General features: G+C 45.7%; 1 protein-coding gene across 1 annotated transcript in view; it reads right to left on the bottom strand.

The window, feature by feature from the left end:
• SAE1 (SUMO1 activating enzyme subunit 1) overlaps positions 1–22,129 on the bottom strand; it is a 59,993-nt gene that overhangs the window by 16,782 nt on the left and 21,082 nt on the right. The window contains exon 6 of the mRNA XM_052656985.1: positions 9,864–9,969. Coding sequence (XP_052512945.1) covers positions 9,864–9,969 — 106 coding nt within the window. The remainder of the gene's footprint in view (positions 1–9,863; positions 9,970–22,129) is intronic.

Below are 22,129 nucleotides of genomic sequence, written 5' to 3'. Positions count from 1 at the left end.
GACTCTCATCTTTACAATGGAGCAGTCTGAGAAGCCTGTAACTTACAAAAAGAAGGGGACATAAACATTCTGAAATGCTGAGGCAGGTTATATAGAGGCCAAGTGTGGAGTGCCCTGGCCCCCGAGTGCTTGGCCCCATCTCCCAGCGTGGCCAGCCGCACCCTCGGCTCACAGAGCTGTTCTGACAGAACCCTCTCCCATTCACACTCCCCTGCCTGGTCACAAGCAGCAGGGAGACAGGGGCTTTTCTCCAGCCCAGCACTTGAGTGGCACATGACCTTGACTCTGGGCATCTGCTGCTCTCCACCAACCGCTCTTGCCCAGGGAAGATGGCACAGGACATTCCCGTGACTGTTGTCTGACAGTCAGGGAAGAGATGTGAGGCTTTCAACCAGAATCGCAGCTGGGCTGGGGCCCGAGAGCAGCTCAAACACAGGCTAACACGGGGGTTGGGGAGACATGGGCCTGCAGAGAAGACAAGGCAGGTTGCTGACAATGTTGCCCATTATTTCATTCTGGCCTCGGTGGGCCTCAGTTTCCCATCTGCAAAAGTGGAACAAGAAAACGTCACGGGTTCTTATGATGTTCAGACTTTAAAAAATGGACATAATGTCATGAGTATTAATTAGTAAGGTGAATAGCTGAAGTCTGACTGAGTACTTTGAGGGACGTGGTATTTATTGGGGGATGCTTAAACACTTACTAGGTTTGGTGACTCTGGACAAACGACTTAAGCTTCTTTCAGACTCTATTTCTGTCTGTGAAAACGAGATGATCATAGTAAGATCTGCTCTCATGACAGTGCCCTGTTGGTTGACCAACAAGGACTTACTGTATAGCACAGGCAGCTTCACTCAATATTCTGTAAGAACCCCCATCAGTAAAGAATCTGAAAAAGAATGAATACATGTATATGTACAGCTGACTCACTTGGTTGTACACCTGGAACACAACATTGTAAATTGATTATATGCCAATAAAAATTAAAAAGTAAAAAAAATTATGAATGCACAAGATGTGCCTGGCCTGCATTTGTTAATCCCTGTGACCCCCGGTGGCAGACTCCGGGTAATGTGCCTCTTCTTCAGGTTGAGGAACAGAGCGCAAGCCTAACCAGAGCTGGCTCTCCAGCAAGTCTCTACCCACTGACAGCACTGAAGCCCAGGACTGCACTCACGACTCACCTCTGCCCTCCCCCTCACCTCTCCGCTCTGTGTGGCACTGCCTTCTTCCTTTCTGAATGACTGTGGTCTGCGTTTTGTACCACTGATAAGACAAGTGGCACCAGAAAAAAAAAACCAAACAACAAAAAAAAGAAACACAACAAAACCCACCGCTTCTTTCTTCTTCCCTCCCTACAAATTATTTTTAAACATCTGTGGTTATGACAGCAGCAAATCAGCAAGCACTCAGCGGCTGCCCCGTTATCGGAACCCATTTCCCTGTGGCCATCTCTTCCTCAGCAGTTCTTGTCATCGCTGGACACCAGAACACCCGCGGGGGAACGCCGGGCCCAGCAAGTGGAGACGGCTGGTGTGCAAAGGTTACAGGTTCTAAAATAAGAAGTTCCTCCTGCAGAGAACTGATCACCCAATCAAGCTGAGGTCTAGAGACAAAGTCAGTTAAAAATCATAAAAACAGGCAGGCTGGGAGTGTGGCAGGGGCAGGGAGAGCTGAGCAAGGAGGAGTCAAGGAAACTAAGTTTTCTAACCATAAAAAAGTTAAAACTGTCCATTATTAAGAAACCTTGCCAAAGAATCTCTGCAGTGATGAGGAAGAATGAAGCACAAAATACTAGAAAGTTCTGGAAGAATACACATGAAATGGCAGTTTCCTCTGAGACATCCGACTATTTTACTCAGAAGGTTAACATTAAAAGAAGACGACAGGACGATTTCTAAAGCTCTCCTATACATGATCTTTGGGAGCAGGTTATCAACATCTCCCCCATTCCTATATGAGAAAATAGAGGCCATAAGGTGAAGGGGCTTGCTCGAGGCCAAGAACTATATGACAGTAGAACCAAAATGCCTTTCTTCCAAATCCCAATCTGGAGACATCAAGGTTCTAGGGGTGGCACAAAGCAGACAGGAACTCCAAATTTGCTGGGCTGGACTTATGAACCAAGAATAATCGGCCACCTCAGAAAAGATTCTAATCCCCCCACGGCAGGCCCAAGGTCTGATCCACCAGCTCCAGGAACCCCACTTCACTGTGTATTGCCCCTAAACAAGAATATTCTCATAGAACCACAAAAGTTATCAAAACTGAAAATTAACATCGATCGAGTATTACTACCTACTCAACAGATCTTTTTGAAATTTTACTGACTGTCTCACTGATGTCTTTGAAAGCAAAAGCAAAAAAAAACCAACTTCTGCTCTCAGATCCAGTCTGGGAAGTCCGTGTTCCATTTAGCTACCCTGTCTCTTCATCCTTCTCTAATCTGAAATGGAGTTCCTGGGTCTTTAACGACACTGTTGAAGAGTACAGGCCATTTATTTTACAGAATCTTCTCAGTCCAAGTGCATCTGATGCTTCCTCGTAATTGGGCCGGGAACCAGAGGCCAGCCCAGCAGCGCGGAGCTCCTTATTATTCCATCTCCCACCTGCTCAGTGGGCCCAAGCGGGCACGTGAGACCTACTGTCCTATTCCTGGAATGTTAACTGTGATCTCTTGGTGGAGGGACAACCTGCCAGCGTTCTCTAGTATCTCTCTAATAAATCAAAAAGTATCTTGGGAAGACATCTATGCTGCTTCACAGCCTACTTTCCCATTCGTTTTAGCATCCATCAATGATCCTTAAAACAATATTACCAGTATGATGGCCAAACACAGATTTCTTTTAATCTTCCTCATTCTTGATGTATTTATTATTTTCTGTTTGAAAAAAAAAAAAAAAAACACTTTCCCCTCTCCCTCATTTATTTATTTATTCAATTATCAGTATAGGTTCATGAGTTATTTTATTCTATGGGTTGTAATCAACTACGATCATGATTTATCTGATCCTCAAATTCTCCCAGATTTGATCAGTAGGCGCCCCTTCAAACTGACTCCTGTGACCTTCACGCAGACACGACTGTCATTCTCTGTACACGTCCTCACATTTGGGCAGAGCAGGATGTTCCAAGCACACCTGTAAATTTCCTACCCCAGGCCCAGAACCAGCCCTTTCTCCAAGGAGTCCTGGTTCTCTGCATGTTAACAACCATGAAGTCTGTTCATGGCTATTAGTTAGAGCTGGGAAACACATATGTATAAATGTGAACACATGGGGACTTTCCTGGTGGTCCAGTGGCTAAGACTCCGCGCTCCCAATGTAAGGGACCCACCGGCCTGGAGGGTCAGGGAACTAGATCTCTGGTCAGGGAACTAGATCCCACCGGCCACGACTAAAAAGATCTTGCATGCCACAACTAAGATCTGGAGCAGCTAAATAAATAAATGTTTTTAAAAATAATAAAAAATGTAAATAGATGGACACACATGCATCTATTTCTGTACCTACATATAAAAAAAACATGAGTTCATCCAGATGACTCCAATTCCAATTGAAGTAGAGAGGGTTTCCCAGGTGGCTCAATGGTAAAAAAAATCCTCCTGACAATTCATGGGACATGGGTTCGATCCCTTGGTTGGGAAGATCCCCTGGAGACGGAAATTAAAACCCACTCTAGTATTCTTGCCCGAAAAATCTCATGGACAGAGGAGCCTGATGGGCTACAGTCCATGGGGTCACAAAGAGTCAGACACGACTGAGCGACTAAAACAACAAGGGCAACTAACAAACTCCCCTTTCTGGCAATAAAAAAATACGAGTCTCATTATCCACAACATATTTGCCTATTTGCTCCATCCAGGGCTTCCCTGGTGGCTCAGATGGTATCCTAGAATAAAGAGTAAATAAGTTTCAGAATTTCTAACCTACACCACTGTAAAAAACAAACCCAACTCAAGTTCAATATTTGTTTACAGCTATTTTTTTAGTCTGAGGGTCTATAGACAAAACAGTGCATTCAAGAGCCATATGGGGTTATCTTCTTAGCCCTGCCTCAGTCATGTCCTCGTCTGAAATACAGCATTTAACACGTCTTAAAATAAAACTGCAAATGAGTGAACCAAGGCTCTGACACAGGACAGGGGCTCCCCGTCTCCTCGGGCAATGGCTTCCCTCTAGTTGACTGGTCCTTTAGAAACCTGGGAGGTGTGCAACAACGCAGATGCCAGCTACTCTGAGCTGTTCTGATTCAGTAAATCTGAGTAGAACCAAGGAACCTGTATTTCAAATGTTCCCTGAGGGAGCCTGATAGCCTCTTGGGAAACCATTGGTTGTAAGAACAGAAACCTAAAAAAGCAAGGCCCTGATCTCATGTCTGGCTGGCTCGCACCAAGCTCCAGCCTCGCGGGGCCACGGTCTCCAACCTGCTGGCCGCCTGCAGGTGCTGCTTCTCTGGCCCACAATACTCTCACCTCCCTCTACCACCTGGCAAATACCTATTCTTCAAAATCCAGCTCAGATGTCTCCTCCTCTCTGAAGCCTTCCCAATTCCCCAAAGACAGCCAGACCCCAAGTTCCCTGAGCTCTCAGAACAGTTTGCTTTCAATTGTCGAATAATTCACACATACTGAAAAACAGACCAGCACAACACGACAGCTTTGTCAATAGCCCTCTGTTACAGCTTCCCTCACGAGCAGGATTATCTCTGCCTGTCTTTTCCATTGGCAAGGAGGCTTCTTCTTCCCGTGACGATCTCCAGGCATGAGATCTGGAGCATGGCAGGTGCTCCAAAAATGGTCTTAAGATTATTTTCAGCATTAATTCTGTGGTTCAAAGACGGCCTAAGTACTTTTCCATGACTCGTCAGAACAGACTGAGAAAAGTCAGGATTGCCAAAGATTCTCTGCTCAGTAATTCACATCTCAAGATGAAGTCCATGTCTTCCTGGTCTGGGCTAAACCTGCGTGTTATTGTTCATGCTGGTAAGTGAATGCTGTTTCCATACGAGACTCAATTATTTTTAGCACTCCTGTTATGATAAACTCACAGTAACCTCAAAAAGAACAAATCAAAGTCAACTTTTTGCCACAGGAAACCAGCTCACACTTAATGTTTTGCAACATGCCATGGGAGAATAATAAAAAGATGAGACCTTTTGCTCACAGATGGTGAGGCTGACTCTCGAGATAGTGGAAAATGCAGCAGGAAGTGTGCAGTCTGGCCACTATCTTATGAAGTAAACTGGAAAAACACTCACACCCCAACAAAGCAAACACATGCACACGGACAGCAGGGCAACGGTTTCACAGGGGCTGGATAGTGAATGGGATGAGGACCGTCTACATGTGCGGGGCAGGCCAGAGCTGGGTGACACTGGTATCAAAAGCCTGATGGGTGCCCAGGGGAGTAGGCAGGCAAGAGGAACCTGTGGGGACACCAGAGGGAGGGGGGAAGAAATGACCAGACAGGCAAACTAGTCACTCACGTATAAACTATTTGCTGGGCACCTACTAAGTGTTCCATTTGGGTTCTCTGCAAGGTATCCTCATGTATGTATCACAGTCAAGTTCTCTGACCTTGCACTCTGACCTCACTAGGAATTCCTAAGGCATCATCAGGTGTATCAGTCACATTCCGAGAAAGGCTCTTGGGAACAAATTCCAAGGACTGAGAAAAGCTGAAAACAACTTACATTTGGTAAGACTAGTCACAAAAGACCGGAGAAACACATTTTGCAGCCAACAAGACAAATGAGGTCATTCTATGTATGCTCCAAGATCTCTTCCGAAGCACTTAAGGCCATCAAGTAAAAGAAAGCAAGTCGCTTAACACTTACAAGCTGAATTCTGGCAGAAGTCTAAGCTGCCGGCCAGACTCCCCTAGGGAAAGAGATCATGAGAGCCATTGCCCTCCACTTCCAGAAGCTCAGTCCAGTCCTTAATCAAGGAGTTAATCACATGTGAAAAGCCCCCAGAAAGCTAACCAGACCCTGATGCTCACTGCTGGAATACTCCTAAGAGTTCCAGTTGCAGCATATCTGGAAAGACACACAGGGCACAGGATGACCCATGAGGGCGAAACAAAACATCAGGAATATGCATGTGACAACATGCAAGAAGTTAGGACGCGTCATCTGCTGCAAAGAGAAAAGCGAAGGCTGTGCTGGATATCTGGAAAACTCAGCAAGAGCACTGTGCGTGTGTGCGTGTGCATGCATGTGTGTGTGTGGCGCAGGGTGGGCGCAGACATGCGCGGTGTGTGTGTGTATATGTGTGTCGTAGGGTGGGCGCAGACGTGCGGGGGGTATGTGTGGTGTGGGGTGGGCGCGGATGTGTGGTGTGTGTGTGTGCGTGTGGCGCAGGGTAGGCGCGGACGTGCGGGGGTGTGTGTGTGTGTCTCACGGCATGGGCATGGACGTGCGTGGTGTGTGTGTGCGCGCGTGGCGCGGACGTGCAGGTGTGTGTGTGTGGCGCAGGGTGGGGTGCGGACGTGCATGGTTTTAGACCTGGGTTTTAGGCCTGATATTGCCACTGGTGTGCTCTATAGCCAGGAGGAGGAGGAGGAGTCACTTCCCTTCTAGGTCTTCTTATAAGCTCGTAAGTGGACTAATTAGAATCGAGAAGTGGGCTCATCTGTATGCCCAGAGAGGACTGCAGGCAGTGCTGTCGAGAGCATTCTGAGGCTCTGAGAGAAGTGGCCGGTCAACGAGGAGGCTTTCTTAGCCACGTGTGCCACAGGGGTTGAGGGAAGAGTGGGAAGCACACAGCTGCCAGCCTTGACCAAGATGGTATGACATGTGGAGTCGCCTCCTTTTTTAAAATTCCCTATTACAAAACTATGGACATTTCCTTCATGGCTGAGATGGTAAAGAATCTGCCTGCAATGCAGGAGACCTGGGCTAGATCCCTGGGTTGGGATGATCCCCTGGAGAAGGAAATGGCAATCCGTTCCGGTATTCTTGCCTGGAGAATCCCATGGACAGAGGAGCCTGGCAGGCTACAGTCCATGGGTTCGCAGAGTCAGACGTGACTCAGCGACTCACACACATACACGTTACAAAACTATACACACGGACTTCCCTGGTGGTCCAGTGGTTAAGAATCTGCCTGCCAATGCAGGGTACCTGGGTTTGATTCCTGGTCTGGGAAGATTCTACATGCCGCAGAGCAACCAAGTCTGTGAGTCACAACTACTGAGCCCTCATTCTAGAGCCCATGCTCTGCAACAAGAAACACCACCACAATAAAAAGCCCGCGCACCACAACTAGAGAGTAGCCCCCATTCTCTGCAACTAGAGAAAGCAAAAACGCAGCAACGAAGACCAAATGCAGCCAAAAAGAAAAAAAAAAAAACTACACATAAAAATGGTTAAGGTGATAAACTTTATGGTGCATGTTTTTATCATAATAAAGAAACTAACTGTATCATTATTAGTTATGAACATAGTCTTAATCTCCAAATGCAAAGCTTTGAAACTAAAAAGAGAATTAGTTACCATTTAGAAGAGGGAAGTACACACATGAAACAAGCAAAAAAACTAAAGCCCGACAGGATTGCTGCTATGATAACACCTACTCAAGTATGGAATTAAGGGTAAACTGAGTCAACCCTAACACTGTACTATACACTAGAAAGTACCTCCAGCCTCCAAGCACACAGCTACATTAGACAGGTCTCTAGGACTTGCTCTGGGCTAAGCCTCTTGCAAGGGTATCATCCAAGCCTCACAAAAGCCCTGAGGCCAGCACTGTCAACACCCCCATGGTCAGAGGGGAATCTGAGGGAGCCTCTAGGAATTGAAGTCTGTGGCTCAACCTCATCCACTTGGGAAAAAAAAAAAAGACAGAGCCAGGACTGGAAGGCAGGTCTGTTTTGACTGCAAAGCAGCAGTTCTGAATAACCGTGTACCACTGCCTGCCATGTCCCTCATAATATTAAGCTCCTGCTTCTTCCTCAAGTCCTGTTGATTCCCCAGCCCCTTGTAACTTCTGATGGTGATGGTCAGCAGAGTCTTTTGGGATGAATTATACACCTTCCCCCATCCGGTCTCCAGGGCACGAGTCCTGCCTCCCCATCTCAGTGACAGGCTCCTGAGGACAGGGTGGGCCACGGGCCTGTGTCTTTACCAGTCTACCCCTTGTGTGTACAGAGGGGTGTACAGCAGCATCTTCGTGTGCGTGCGGCGAGGATCCAACAAGCTAACACTCACAGGGCACTGAGAGCAGAGCACGGATGCTCTTATTACCTGGTGCCTCATAAGGTATTTAATCCATTAGATTTCAAAGACCCGGCTGCTCAGGTCCCACCTCTCTTACACCTGCATCTGGTGTCCTCTTGGGCTTCCCAGGTGACGTGAGTGGTGAAGAACGCAGTTGCCAATGCAGGAGAGATGTAAGAGATGCAGGTTCGATCCCCGGGTTGGGAAGATCCCTGGAGGAGGGCATGGCAGCCCGCTCCAGTATCCTGCCTGGAGACTCCCACGGACAGAGGAGCCTGGCGGCTGCAGTCCACAAGGTCACAGAGTCGGACATGACTGAGAGGCTTCACTCGGTGTCCTCTTAAGGCAAACATGAGCCTCTCTGGGTCTCTGCCTCCTCACCCCCAGAAAGCAAACTGGGGATAATTCCTACCTTGCCCATCTCACGAGGGAGATGTGATGAGGAGATGGACAAGAAAGTACTCTGGAAACTGCAAAAGGGTTGTAGATCAGGGTCTCTCAACTGCAACACTGCTGACTCTGGGGGCCAGAGCACTCTGTCCTGGGGGCTGTCTTAAGATATGAAGCAACATCTCAACTCTCTCCCAACCCCAACCCCAGTCATAACAACCAAAAATGTCTCCAGACACTTACTTGCCTTGAGGGCAAGACTGCCCCTGGCTGAGGATCCCCAGGTTATGGTAAACTCAAATACTAGCTGACTCCCCTTATAAGTGGCAGTTAGAAACACCAAGGCTATGCCCAAACCTCTGCAAATTAACAGCTGTTTACAGAGGGGTGTCTATGTCCCAGCATTGAGGAGGGGGAGTTGAGAAGCACATCCCCGAAAGTACAAAACTGTCAAGGTGATTCTTTTTCTTCGGGCTTTTCTGGTATTTTCTGTAACAGATATGGATTATTTTTATGCTAACAAACCCATGTGATTTACATACTTGCTCACCTTGAGAACAAGAGGAACCTCAATTTTTCTGTGCCTTAGCTCTCTTGTCTGTGAACTAAGGGATAACACATCAACTCCCACTGGCTCTTGCTAGTAAGCACTCAATGTTCATGATTACTGTTTTAAAAATAAAATTAAAAAATTAAAAGTACAGGGACTTTCCTGGAGTCCAGTGGTTAAGACTCTGTGCTTCCAATGCAGAGGGCAAGGGTGCGATCCCTGGTCAGGGAACCAAGATCCCACATTCTGTGGGTATTTTAAAAAATAATAATAATAAAGTGTCAAGCACAAGAACACTGAGATGGCAACCAACACCCAACTAAGGCCCTCTGAACATTGGCAGTGATGGTGAGAGATGGGAGAAAATCTCTCAGGAGAGGAACTCTGGTTTTGAGCAGGAAGAACTCTGCAGAGGGAAAAGTGGTGATGACAGGAGCTTGATTTATAACACTGTTATCTTGGGCTCAATTTCAGAAAGCAGTTCATTTCAACACATAATTTAAAATAAGCAGAAATCGTAAAGAAACTAGAGCTCAATGATGGGCCTCCTCTCTGTTCACTCTGTTGTCCTAAGTGAGCACTTAGAACCAACTAAGGGGGAACTTGGCTCAGGGCAACCTCAAGGAACCTTCTGGGCTCTGCAGCCTCATGTGCAGAAATGAGAGCACAAAGCGCATGCCAAGAAACTGCTTTCAGGGCTCACCTTGAAGGAGGAAGTAATCCGGAGTCATGCGCTTCAGAGCTGCCTTTGCTTTATCGCTGCTCCAGTCCACTTCCAGCGCCTCTTTGACGGAGCAGAAGACCACCTTCTGTTTTTTTTTTAAAAAAAAAGACAAGATTGTTTAGGGATAAAATAGTGAAAGTCGCTCAGTCGTGTCCAACTCTTTGTGACACCATGGACAATACAGTCCATGGAATTCTCCAGGCCAGAATACAGGAGTGGGTAGCCGTTCCCTTCTCCAGGGGATCTTCCCAACCCAGGGATCGAACCCAGGTCTCCAGCATGGTGGATTCTTTACCAACTGAGCCACAAGGGAAGCCCAAGGATAAAATACATTGACTTCAAATCACCAGGCAGTAACTCATCACCATTACTAGGTTTCCTTGTTCACTAAGAAGCTGCTCCTGCTAAGTCGCTTCAGTCATGTCCGACTCTGCGCAACGCCATAGATGGCAGCCCACCAGGCTCCCCCGTCCCTGGGATTCTCCAGGCAAGAACACTGGAGTGGGTTGCCATTTCCTTCTCCAATGCATGGATGTAAAAAGTGAAAGTGAAGTCACTCAGTCGTGTCTGACTCTTGGCGACCCCATGGACTGCAGCGTATCAGGCTCCTCCGTCCATGGGATTTTCCAGGCAAGAGTACTGGAGTGGGGTGCCATTGCCTTCTCCGAAAAGAAGCTGAGGCCCACTCAAATCCAATAAACACTTCCTGAGCACTTACTGTGAGCTTCCCTGGGCACTGGGGTCACAGAGATCAATGCTATGGACTCTCTGCACTGCAGGAAGACAGAGCAAAGCTCTGTCCATTCTGAATCTGGAGGTATTTACGCCATGGAAATTCCTTCACAAGTGACCAATAAAATGTGTCTAAAGATACTCAATGAAATATTCTGTGTTAGTAAACAGACACAAACAACAATACCCATGAATAACAGCATTCCTTCTCCCTACGGCAGGAAGAAATACAGTTGAAACCTAGTAACCTACATCAAATTTTCTTTTAAAAATGCCATGAGAGATATATGTTAAAACACAAACAACTAATTATGAGTAAGAAAATAGTTTTCTTTCCCTTTCCTAAACAATGAAGTCCAAAAGCCATTTTCTGGGACTGAAGGACAGGGAAAGAACGTGTGTGTGGAGAGCTGGTGGCTGGACTAGAGGGGGCAGGGCAGGGCAGGGCAAGGAGGGCGTCCTCAGAGGGCAGCAGCAGGAGCCCGATCACATCCAAGGACTTGATGCGACAAGAAAATACACTGAGAATCTGGGCAGCAAGGCTTCACTGTCAGAGAAGAAGAGAATCAGAACTGCGGAAACAGAGAGAATTAGAATGAAGCCTGTGGTGAGAGTTACTGCCGTGAACTCATTTTCCATATATACAGACAGATAAAGAAATAAATGTAAATGCAAGTGTATGTGTACACATACAAATATTTACCTGCTGTGTACACTGAGAAAGTCTAAAAGCAGTGATACTCTAGCAGCAACAAGCACATCTAAAACACAGAGTCTGGTTTCTAATCACCACTAAGAGATTCATTTCTCCTTGGAGAAATGACTGATTGCAAAGCTGCAACATGAGAGGAGCCTGAGACAGGAAAAGTGCCCCAAAGAATGATGGGACATGTCGAGGTAACAATTCAGCTTAAAGAAACTTCCACTGGTCAAATCTGGACCAATCTGAGGATAAAAGTAAAGAATAATAGATAGTACTTTTAAGTAAACTATAATCCTTTAGATCTAAAATTAGCTAATGAGCAAAGTTTTTTAAGGAATGAAGTATTTATATATTTTCAAAATACTTCTCCACAAAATACCTATTAGTCACACAGGATAAAAAAAATTGTTTTCAAAGGACTAATATGGAAAGTAACCTTACTCAAATGATCAAAATTAACACAACCAGTAAAGCAGCACATGGAAACCACACACCAGACCACAGGATGCAATGAGAAGCATCCATGTCATGGTATTTTTGCCAAAGATGTGTAGCAAGAGTCTAATTACAAGGAACATCAGAGGAACCCAAACTAAGAGACATTTTACAAAATAACTGGCTTGCAACCTTTAGATGTCATGAAAATCTAGTTGCATCCCATTCTGACCTGGATCCTTTTGCTGTTAGGACATGACTGGAATAACCAGCAAACCCTAAACAGGGTCTGAGGATTTAGATGGCAGTGACTTATCCAGGTATTTTTCCTGACTGTGATGGCTGGTTTCTGATCACGGAGAATACCTTATTTGAGAAAATACAGACTAAAATATGTGGGAGTAAGGCAGTGGCACCTTATCCTCATCTAGTTGTCAGCTACTTCTACCAAGTTTAAGCTAGTACATGTGTGTGTGCAAGTGTATAAACCTTCAGACTTACAGAGGTGTGTGTCTTCCTTTCTTCCCTCTACCGACTCCCCCCCACCCCCACAGCAGAAAGAAAAATAAAACAGAAGGAAGACAACAATGGCGCAATTTACAGGCTAAGGGAGCCAAGACCCATTAGCTGCCAGGCAGTTCCCACAGCTGCAGATCAAAATGGACCTGAAAGGTGAAAACACAAACTGCTGGTGAAAATGAAAAACAGCCATGGTGTGTAAGGTGGCTTTCCGCCTCCCCATGATCACTCCTCTGGGGTTTGGGCCCACTGTAAGAGCTAGGATACAGGATAGCTGTACTGCCCTCAAACTTTTTGGTCAATGGGTCTGTCTGACCTTAGAAGCTAAGTCATGTTGTCAACCAGAGGGACATTTAGTGCTTGGTATAGACTTGCCAGCCCCTTCTTAACAAGTCTTACCACACAGATCAAGCCATCAGCAGTACGACCTGGAGATGCCATCACAATAAGGAAACGTCTTACCAGGTTTCAAAACCCACCAAGAGTTTCATTCAAAATTTTTGTAGTTTGCCTGGCTAAGTAAGACCAATGCTAAGAATCCACTGATTTGTTAAGCCATTATATGAAGAATAAGGGGAAAAAAGTTGGTTCTAGAATCAGTCTGAGACAGGCCTGCCTCTAACACTCTCAGGGCCTGAGGGTAAGAGTACAAATGAAAATCCATATATCATGTCTACATATTCAGTTATAAATCACACTAATAAGCTATTAAGTAAAGTATATTGTATTCTCCAGCCTTGACAAATAAACCTCCTTCATAACCACCTGGAAAACTAGGTTCAAATTTGGAATTCTCACACTCTGTGGGAGTCCTGTGCCAGAGGAGGTACCCTGGGAAGGTCGCCCCCGTCTCATTCTGGCTCACCCACAACGTAAGGAGCTTTGAACCTGATTTTGCACAAGGTTTTGCCCATCCTTCCCTACCAAAACATCCAATCCTCAGGCCGAGGCATTCAGACGCTGTGGTAAGGTCCACACTCCAGAGGCAGACAGGGAAGCAGCCTAGAAAGTGAGCCTGAGGCTATCTGGCCAGGAGATTCCAGGGGTCCAGGTACCCAGAATGGGGTTCAGAACTGGGGGCAAGGCTATGGGACCCAGGCAGATGCACCTTGCTGATCTCATGGGATCCTTACCCTGTGAGGGGAATGGCTGGAGGAAGGCCGGAGTGGGACCTTCTAGAGCACCACAGCCAAGGGTAGAGGCCCTCTGCCCTTCCCAACTTTAGGGCAGATTTAGTCCCAGTTCTGCCACTAGTCTTTGACTGTGGACCAATGACTTCACCTCTCTTGGGTCTGTGGCAGACAACTTTTGGAGAAGTTTCCTGGGATCTAAGGAGGAGGCCCCTGTGGCCTTGGCTTTAATGTGTACCAACCCACCAGCACAGGTGACAGAGTCTGAGGTGGTCACACGACCCAAGCCAGGCCCACCAGATTCCTTAATCAAGAATATGAAAGCTGGAAATAGAGACACATTCATGGCAGAACTCTAAAGAGAGAGGCCAGATTCCTGTTGCCTCCAGGGCTTCCCAGCTGCCCTGGTTTTTTCCTCTTCTCAGATCACAGGAATAAAACTCCCATGCTTCTTGGGCTACTGCAGCCTGCCTCCAATTAATGCCCCCTTTTTTGGTTCAAAGTATCCAAATTCTACTATTGTGGCTCATAACAAAAATAAAACTTAACCAAGCTGCCTAATCTGTAGTAGAACAGATGCAAAAGGCGGTGGTGCCTGCCTTACCCACCTCACTGGCGTCGAGTTTATAAAGAGAAAAGGCTGCCTGACACCGCTTTCAGGGAGTAAAGAGCCTTCAGATGAAGCAGCCACAAAGCCTGCCAGGTAGCAGCTGCTACCATTCCCCCAAACGAAGTAACCCCTCCTGTTTCACCATGCCCTCAGCTCACGAATCCCTGTCTGGTAGGCCTCACCCACTCCCCTCCACTGTCCGTTTTCCTTCCTGATCATTCTGGGCCTTGAGGATTTCAATCTGAGAGTCTAGTTAAGACTAATAACAAGCCTTCTTACACTGGGTAGCAGCTTCCTGATGCAGAGACCACAGTGAAAGGCACAGCATTGAATGGAGCAGAATTTTCAGCAAATACCCAGGAGCTGATAAGACCCACCTGCCTTTCATTTGCCAAAAAGCCCAACAATAAATATAAAAGATGAATTCTCCACACAGTCTATCAGCTATCAAATTATGGGGTTGTGATGAGCCATTTAGATAGTGGGAGACTGCAATAACCTCTATGCAATAGGAAACTGGCTCAACAGATCACGGCAAGGCAAAGCGAGGAAGACCTACCAGACAGCCACTTAAAAATCATGTTCTCTAATTGTATGCCAACTATAGCTCAATAAATAAAATAGAGTAGAACAGAAGCATGCTCTCCAAAGGAGACACAAAGATTTGAGGAGTGCTTATGAAAACACACGGAGTGAAAAAAGGAAAGACAACACACACATATATATATATGCCACATACATTAGGTCATTATGTATGTCTTGCATATATTTACATATATTAACTAGCACTCCAATTTATTATGCACATGCATAAAAAGAATAGTGACATTACTGGGTAGCAAGATTCACATTTTCTCAGTTTGTTCTATATTTTCCACATTGGAACTTGTGAAACCATTTTGTTTTCTGTGGGTTTTTTTTTTTGGCTGTGCCGCATAGCATGTGGGATCTTAGTTCCCCAACCAAGGATCAAATCCATGCCTCCTGCAATGGAAGCATGGAATCTTAACCACTGGACCACTGGGGAAGTACCCTATTTTACTTTTTAAAATCAGGCTGAACATCTATAAGAAGTGATAAAGATCTGGATGTAAAGCAGCATGTAAATCAGAATTGAAACAACTTTTAAACTACAGATTTCGAGGTCTAATTTCCACACCTACTTATCAGAGACTATAGTTTTCAAAAGCATTTTAACAACTGACAACCACAACCCGAGACAGTTTTCACACTCGGCAGAGTGGCAAAAGAGCCCCAAGTTACCAAATGTTACTGTTACATGCTGCTGGGTTGGAATGTAAATAGAGAAAATGCCTTAAGACTTACTTTTTTAGAGTCTGGTGAAGTTGAAGGTGTGCACATTCTAATTCTCCTATGCCCTAGAGAAATCACACACCTACCCAAAGAGATTATCTATGCACACACATAACACTGACTGCAACACAATTTGTAACGGCAAAAACTTACATAGCTAAATGCCTATTAACAGGAGAATAAATAGTAATGTTTTCACACAACAAATACTCTGTGGTCAAAACAAATAAACAAAAAACCCACCAATAAAACTTGTCTTGCAGTGACTGTTGTCCAGAACTTGCAATGATGACAAGAACACTCTGTATACGGGTGCTTTGCAATATGGATGCCACAGGCCGTGTGTGGTTACTGAGCATGTGAAATGTGGCTAGTGAGACTGCAGAACTGAATTTTTAAATTAAATTTTATTAATTTTAATTTGAATGGCCACACGCGGCTGGTGGCTACCATAATGGACAGCAAAGCTCCAGACCTACACACAAACACAGATGGCCTCACAAAGCTGCTCTTAAAAAGCATGTGGAATGGAGGAGGAAATGGCAACCCACTCCAGTATTCTTGCCTGGAGAATCCCGTGGACATGGGAGCCTGGCAGACTACAGTCCATGGGGTCTCAAAGAGCTGGACATGACTTAGCAACTACACAGATATAGGAGAGACAGAAGTGTGATGGGACAAATTATGTGTATGGGATTAAGAGATGAAAAACTCCTATTTATAAAACAGCAGCAAGTTTATATTGTATCAGATAAAGAATTACAGCCATTATTGTGTAATAACATTTGGTAGAGTATAATATGTAAAATACTGAATCACTGTGCTGTACACCTGAAACTAGTATAATATTGTAAATCTACTGCAATTAAAAATAAAAAATTTAAAAAATAACAGGTGAATTTCCCACAGAGAACTGTTAAGATTGTATTTTCTGGATGGTACAAGCCACCAGACATTTAATAAAGGGAGTATCTATGAACAACAACAACAAAAAAGCATGTGAAACCAACTTTTAAGAAATTAAAAAGCACGCCAAACAATTCTGTATTGCTTGGAAACATAGTCGAGCAGGAAGAAGAAATGCATGGGAATGAGAAACATGACTGAGGACAGCGGTTACTCATGTGGGCGAGGGGCATCCAAGTGGCCGCAACCACCCAATAGTGTTTTCTGCTTTAAACTGGGTGGTGGTTTCATGGTGGTTTCGCTCTACATTCTTAATTTCTACCCTACAACATCACCTAGTAAGCGTTATTCCATTGTTGAGACTACAAACACATGATGAAACACCATGCCAAGCCGGCCTATATCCACTCTCTGGATACCTTAGTAAATCCTCACAAATGTGCCAGCAGACCTGAGGAGACAGAGAAAGAACACGCAGATCGGTACAAGCGTCCTGGAGACCTTCCGCTTATTAAGGTGGATAGTGTTTGCTTGATTGTTGTGTTTTATGACTTACACTGATGTCACATGATTTTTGTGTCTCAAATATCACACACACACACTGTGCTGTGATGCTGGCAGGGACTTCTATTCCTCATCCATAGAACCGAGAAACTTCTCTCCGATGAGACAAGGCACCAGCAGCACCCGCTCCAAAACTCTTCTACCTGGGAAACCTGCCATCGGCTTCCCACCAAATCCTCTGCAATGTACACCCTGCCCCCTCCCTGCCTGCCCCCAACCACAAACATACCAAGTCACTCTGACAGGGAGTTTTGAACCTCTCTGGCCTGCAGGTTCTGGTCCAGGCAACAACTCAATAACAGACTTCTACACATTCTTCACCAAGAACCTCGTCTTCTTTAAAAGTCTGTTCTCAGCTCAGTTCAAATAACCTCAACTATGAGAACTAACATACTACAACACTAATCAATTTATTCAATCACAAAGAAAGTTAAATCCTTTCTAACTGATGAACAAATCCTTTTTACAACAATAATAATCTCCCAAGTTGGGTCATCTTATGCTTCCTGTACACTGAACACACATGTCCTGAACACGCATGTGTGGGCACTGCACTAGAACACAGCTGGGAACCAAACTCCCCAGCCCAGGTCGAATGGAGTTTGCGTGAACGAGGGAGCCACTGCCAAGTCATCTGAGGGGCAACGGGTGCTGCCATCAACGTGCCAGAGGAGAGGCGGAGCCACTAGCCAGCCACCAGGAATGTTGCTGTAAAGATGGGGCTGAGAGGAGGATGCGAGTTGTCAACAAATAAATGGCTCAGAAAGGAGAAATCAAAGCAATGAATCACTCTTCAACTGTGGAATTTCACAACTAATTCATGAAAAAGGGACTTCCAGGGCCAAAATTAGTCACCCACTACTTCAGAAGGGGTAAAATTAAGTCTATTTCTTAGCATGTCAGAAGCAAATCTTTATGTTTAATCTTTAAAAAGCTATCACAGAGAGTATCCACCCCCAAGAATCTATCCACTCCTGTCCGGCAGCCCCCTAACAATAACGAAACCTGGGCAGCAACACGGGAGCACACTGGTGGTCATTCATCCTGAAAGTTTTCAGAAGTGACCCTGATTTTCACATACTTCAGCCTGGCATCCTCACCCAACTTCAAGTCATCCTGGAAACTCCAAGGGGTTGCGCCTTGTGGTGATAAAGCGCCCCTGCAACCTCGGCCACAGCCCGTGTTCTCCCCTCCCTGTGTCAGCCTCTCAGTCATCTCTGACTCATTGTGACCCCATGGACTGTAGCCGCCAGGCTCCTCTGTCTATGGGAGTCTCCAGGCAAGAATACTGGAGTGAGTTGCCATTCCCTTCTCCAGGGGGTCTTCTTGACCCAGGAATCGAACTCAGGTCTCCTGCAGTGTAGGCAGATTCTTTACCATCTGAGCCACCAGGGAAGCCCACCCAGTCCTTCCTCTGACACAGCTATGTGATCTCAGGCAGGTCCCTTAACTTCTCTGGGCTTCAGGGTCTGCTGTAAATGGAGATAAGACAACTAACGTACTTCCCTGCACCCGATGCAGTGCCTTGTACACAGTAGGCATTTTGCAACTCACAGATACAGAAAGAACTGGCTGTTTGGAGCCAGGGAAGTCAGAGTCGTTCTGTCTCAACATCTGAGCTTTTTCTTGACCCTGTTTCCTGTGACTGGCTGCTGATCCTGGCTTGGGTGCTTGCAAGACTGTTCTTCACATTTCAACTCTAACAACTCTTCCTCAGGGAAACCTTTCCAGACACTTCCTCGTCATAAAACCGCTGCCATCTCCTTTACGTGCTGTATATGGTACCCACTTCACGCCTGTGCCTAAGACCTGTTTATGGGGAAATCTCTCTGATGACTCCTCCTGGGCACCAAAGGAAGCACACAGTGTCCTGAGCACCAGTCTCTGGGCTGGGCATCTGCCCGCCACTGTAGTTCTCACCTTCGCACAGGTGCTAGAAAGGCCTGGCCAAGCATCTTCCTAGACGGTGTGAAAACCACAGCTCTGTTTTTCCTCTTTGTTTTTTAACGTTTCTAATTTCGGAGCACAATGTGTACCTTTAAGCACAAGTGGGTGTACAACATAGGGTTGAACCTAAGGAAAGGGGGGAGGGGAAGGGAACCCTCACCAGAAGCCTTTCACAGGAAACAGGAAGTGGCTGCTTCCCCACCCCCATCCTGCAAGGCTGAGCATAGCCCAACTAGTTGAAAGGGCAGACTCTAAACCCAGGGATTTTTGAATTGGAGGAAAACTTCGGAACTGTGGAGCAGTCACTGCCAAAATGGAGACGGCACATTCTCGCAAGGTGGCCGAGCCCCGGCCTGGCCCCAGCCTGGCCCCAGCCTTCTGCAGCTCCTGGGGCAGCCACACAAAGACAAGGTTTGGAATCCCGGAGATTGTCATGAGGAATGCCCTGCATGCCTCACGACCTTCACGGCTCAGGGTTGGAATCCAAGCCTGAATTGTCCCCGTGAAACAGCTGACTAACAATGTCAGCTGGGGAATATTTTGATACCTTCAAATTGGGCCCTGTGGAGGAAGAGGCTACACAAAGAGCTGTGTGCCTGAAGAGCCCGCAGAATGGTACGCAGAGGCCACCCAGGGCCTGCCAGGCTGCCCACATTCTCCTCATAGCTCACTAAAGTGGCTCCCGAAAGAGGTTTCCAGATTCGCCCCAGTGGGCACCAGCAGACTGACTCCCAGGAAACTTCCCGCTGTGCAGGGCTCACAAAGCTAGGGCTCTCTCTATTTGAATGTGAAAGGCCCGCCTCAATCAGAGAAGGCCCTTAAGCCATAAAACCCTTCACACCAAGGCCAAGTGTCACACTTGTAAGAGGGTGTGATTTATAAATTGACAGCACCCACAAAGCTGCTTTTGTCCTCCTCCCTTAGTTAACAATTTATCTCCCCCAACCAAACTCACGGAGCCATTCAGATAAAGCTTGACTGGGCCTCAAGAAGAAAGAAAGAAAGGAAGAAAGAAAAAGACGCAAGTTTTGGCCAAAACACTAATGTTCGCTCTGGATAATTATGGTCCTGTGAATAGACACTAAAATTAGGGCTTAATAATTCCTCTGTATCGCACTCACAGCATTGAACTATTCCAACACAAACATAAAAAGCAAGAGAAAGAAAATCTCCAATGCAGCCTTGCTGGAAACTCAAGAGTTCCACTTCTGTGGTTTTCTGCAGTCTCTTTTGTGGTTTCTGCACTCTTAGAATCCCCCCTTTAGAGCAATTTTAACTCAACGCCCTGACCAGCTGGTTTTTTTCCTCAACGTTTAAATCTACAAAGTAAAGAGTAAACATGGGCTTGGCCATGTCTTTCCTCTTGGTTTAACAAAACCAATTCTGGCCACTTGGATTTGTTTTCCTCATCGCGTGACTTCCCTTCTCAAATTCCAACACTAGCTATGAAACCATCATCTATCTACTGATTCCCGTTCCACTCTTTCTTATATAAAATGAATTATAGTACCAATCCTAACATAAACTACGTTAAAAAATATATATATATATACACACCTGAGAACACTTGTCAATATCAAGACCTTTCTTCTTAAAAGGTTATTTGGTGGGGAAAAAAACAAAAACTTTATTTTAAAAAAGCAATAAGCAATTCAAGTTTAAACTGTCTCCCTGCCCATTAAGGAGCCTACTAAATTGTCTACCAATTTGAAAACAAAAAAATCTCTACAAGAGTAATGGCTTGTGCTCAACAACAGTCTTCTTTATGCTACTCCATACACCAAAGGTTCAAACTGCTGGCCCACAGAGCAGGTAAGTAAGGAGGGCACACGTTCTCTTTAGTCTCTACACGGTGCAAGGGAACAGCGTGCAAAAAGGCTGCTGGCATTAACAAGTCAGGGACAGAGCATATGAAAAAAATCTACATTTCTCACTCTCTTGAAAAATCACATCTGGGCATCACTAGGTTCACATTTTCTCCAGAAAAACATCTACTGCTTCTTCATTGACTACACTAAACCCTTTGATTGTGTAGATCACAACAAACTGTGGAAAATTCTTAAAGAGATGGCAATACCAGGCCACCTTACCTGACCCTGAGAGAAGCAACAACTAGAACCAGACATGGAACAACAGACTGGCTCCAAATTGGGAAAGGAGTACGTCAAGGCTGTATATTGTCACCCTGCTTATTTAGCTGATACGCAGAGTACACCATGTGAAATACCAGGCTGGATGACTCACAAGCTGGAATCAAGATTGCCAGGAGAAATATGAACAGCCTCAATTATGTAGATGATACCACTCTAATGGCAGAAAGCGAAGAGGAACTAAAGAGCCCCTTGAGACTGAAAGAGGAGAGTGACAAAGCTGGCTTAAAACTCAACATTCAATGAACTACATCATGGCATCTGGTCCCATCACTTCACAACAAATAGATGGGGAAAAAGCAGCAACAGTGACAGATTTTATTTTCTTGGACTCCAAAATCACTGCAGACAATGACGGCAGCCATGAAATTAAAAGATGCTTGCTCCTTGGAAGAAAAGTTATGACCAACCCAGACAGCATATTAAAAATCAGAGACATCACTTTGTCTACAAAGGTCCATATAGCCAAAGCTACGGTTTCTCCAACAGTCATGTAGAGTTTGACTACAGAGAAGGTTGAGCACTAAAGAACTGATGCTTTCAAACTGTGGTGTTAGAGAAGACTCTTGAGAGTCGCTTGGACTGCAAGATCAAACCAGTCAATCCTAAAGGAAATCAACCCTGAGCATTCATTGGAAGGACTGATGCTGAAGCTCCAATAATTTGGCCACCTGATGTGAAGAGCTGACTCACTGGAAAAGACCCTGATGCTGAGAAAGATTGAGGGCAGGAGAAGAGGGCCACAGAGGATGAGATGGTTGAATGCCATCACCAACTCAATGGACATGAGCCTGGGAAAACTCTGAGAGATAGTGAAGGACAGGGAATCCTGGCGTGCTGCAGTCCATGTGGTCGCAAAGACTCAGACATGACTTAGCTACTGAACACGCAACCTCATGGTAACAGCTAGCTGGCACTAAGCATATCTGCCCCCCTTTAAAGGGGACAAGCGCTGGTCCACTCTGTCCAGACTCCTCCCTTCAGGACTACATGTTTCCTTTCCTGGTTATGGCCTGGAGCCTACAGGATCCTAGGGCTTTTTGACTTAACACTCCCCATCTCACCATCCATTCTTGCCTGGGAAATCCCGTGGACAGAGGAGCCTGGCAGGCTACACAGTCCATGGGGTTACAAAAGGGTCAGATATGACTTAGCAACTAAAACAAGTATGAATTCGCAACTAAAACAACAACAACAACAACACAATTACACAGTTGCTTTACAATGTTGTGTGT

This window comes from Budorcas taxicolor, chromosome 18, assembly GCF_023091745.1.
Source record: "Budorcas taxicolor isolate Tak-1 chromosome 18, Takin1.1, whole genome shotgun sequence".
NCBI lineage: Eukaryota > Metazoa > Chordata > Mammalia > Artiodactyla > Bovidae > Budorcas > Budorcas taxicolor.
This window is presented reverse-complemented; position numbering and strand designations above follow the sequence as displayed.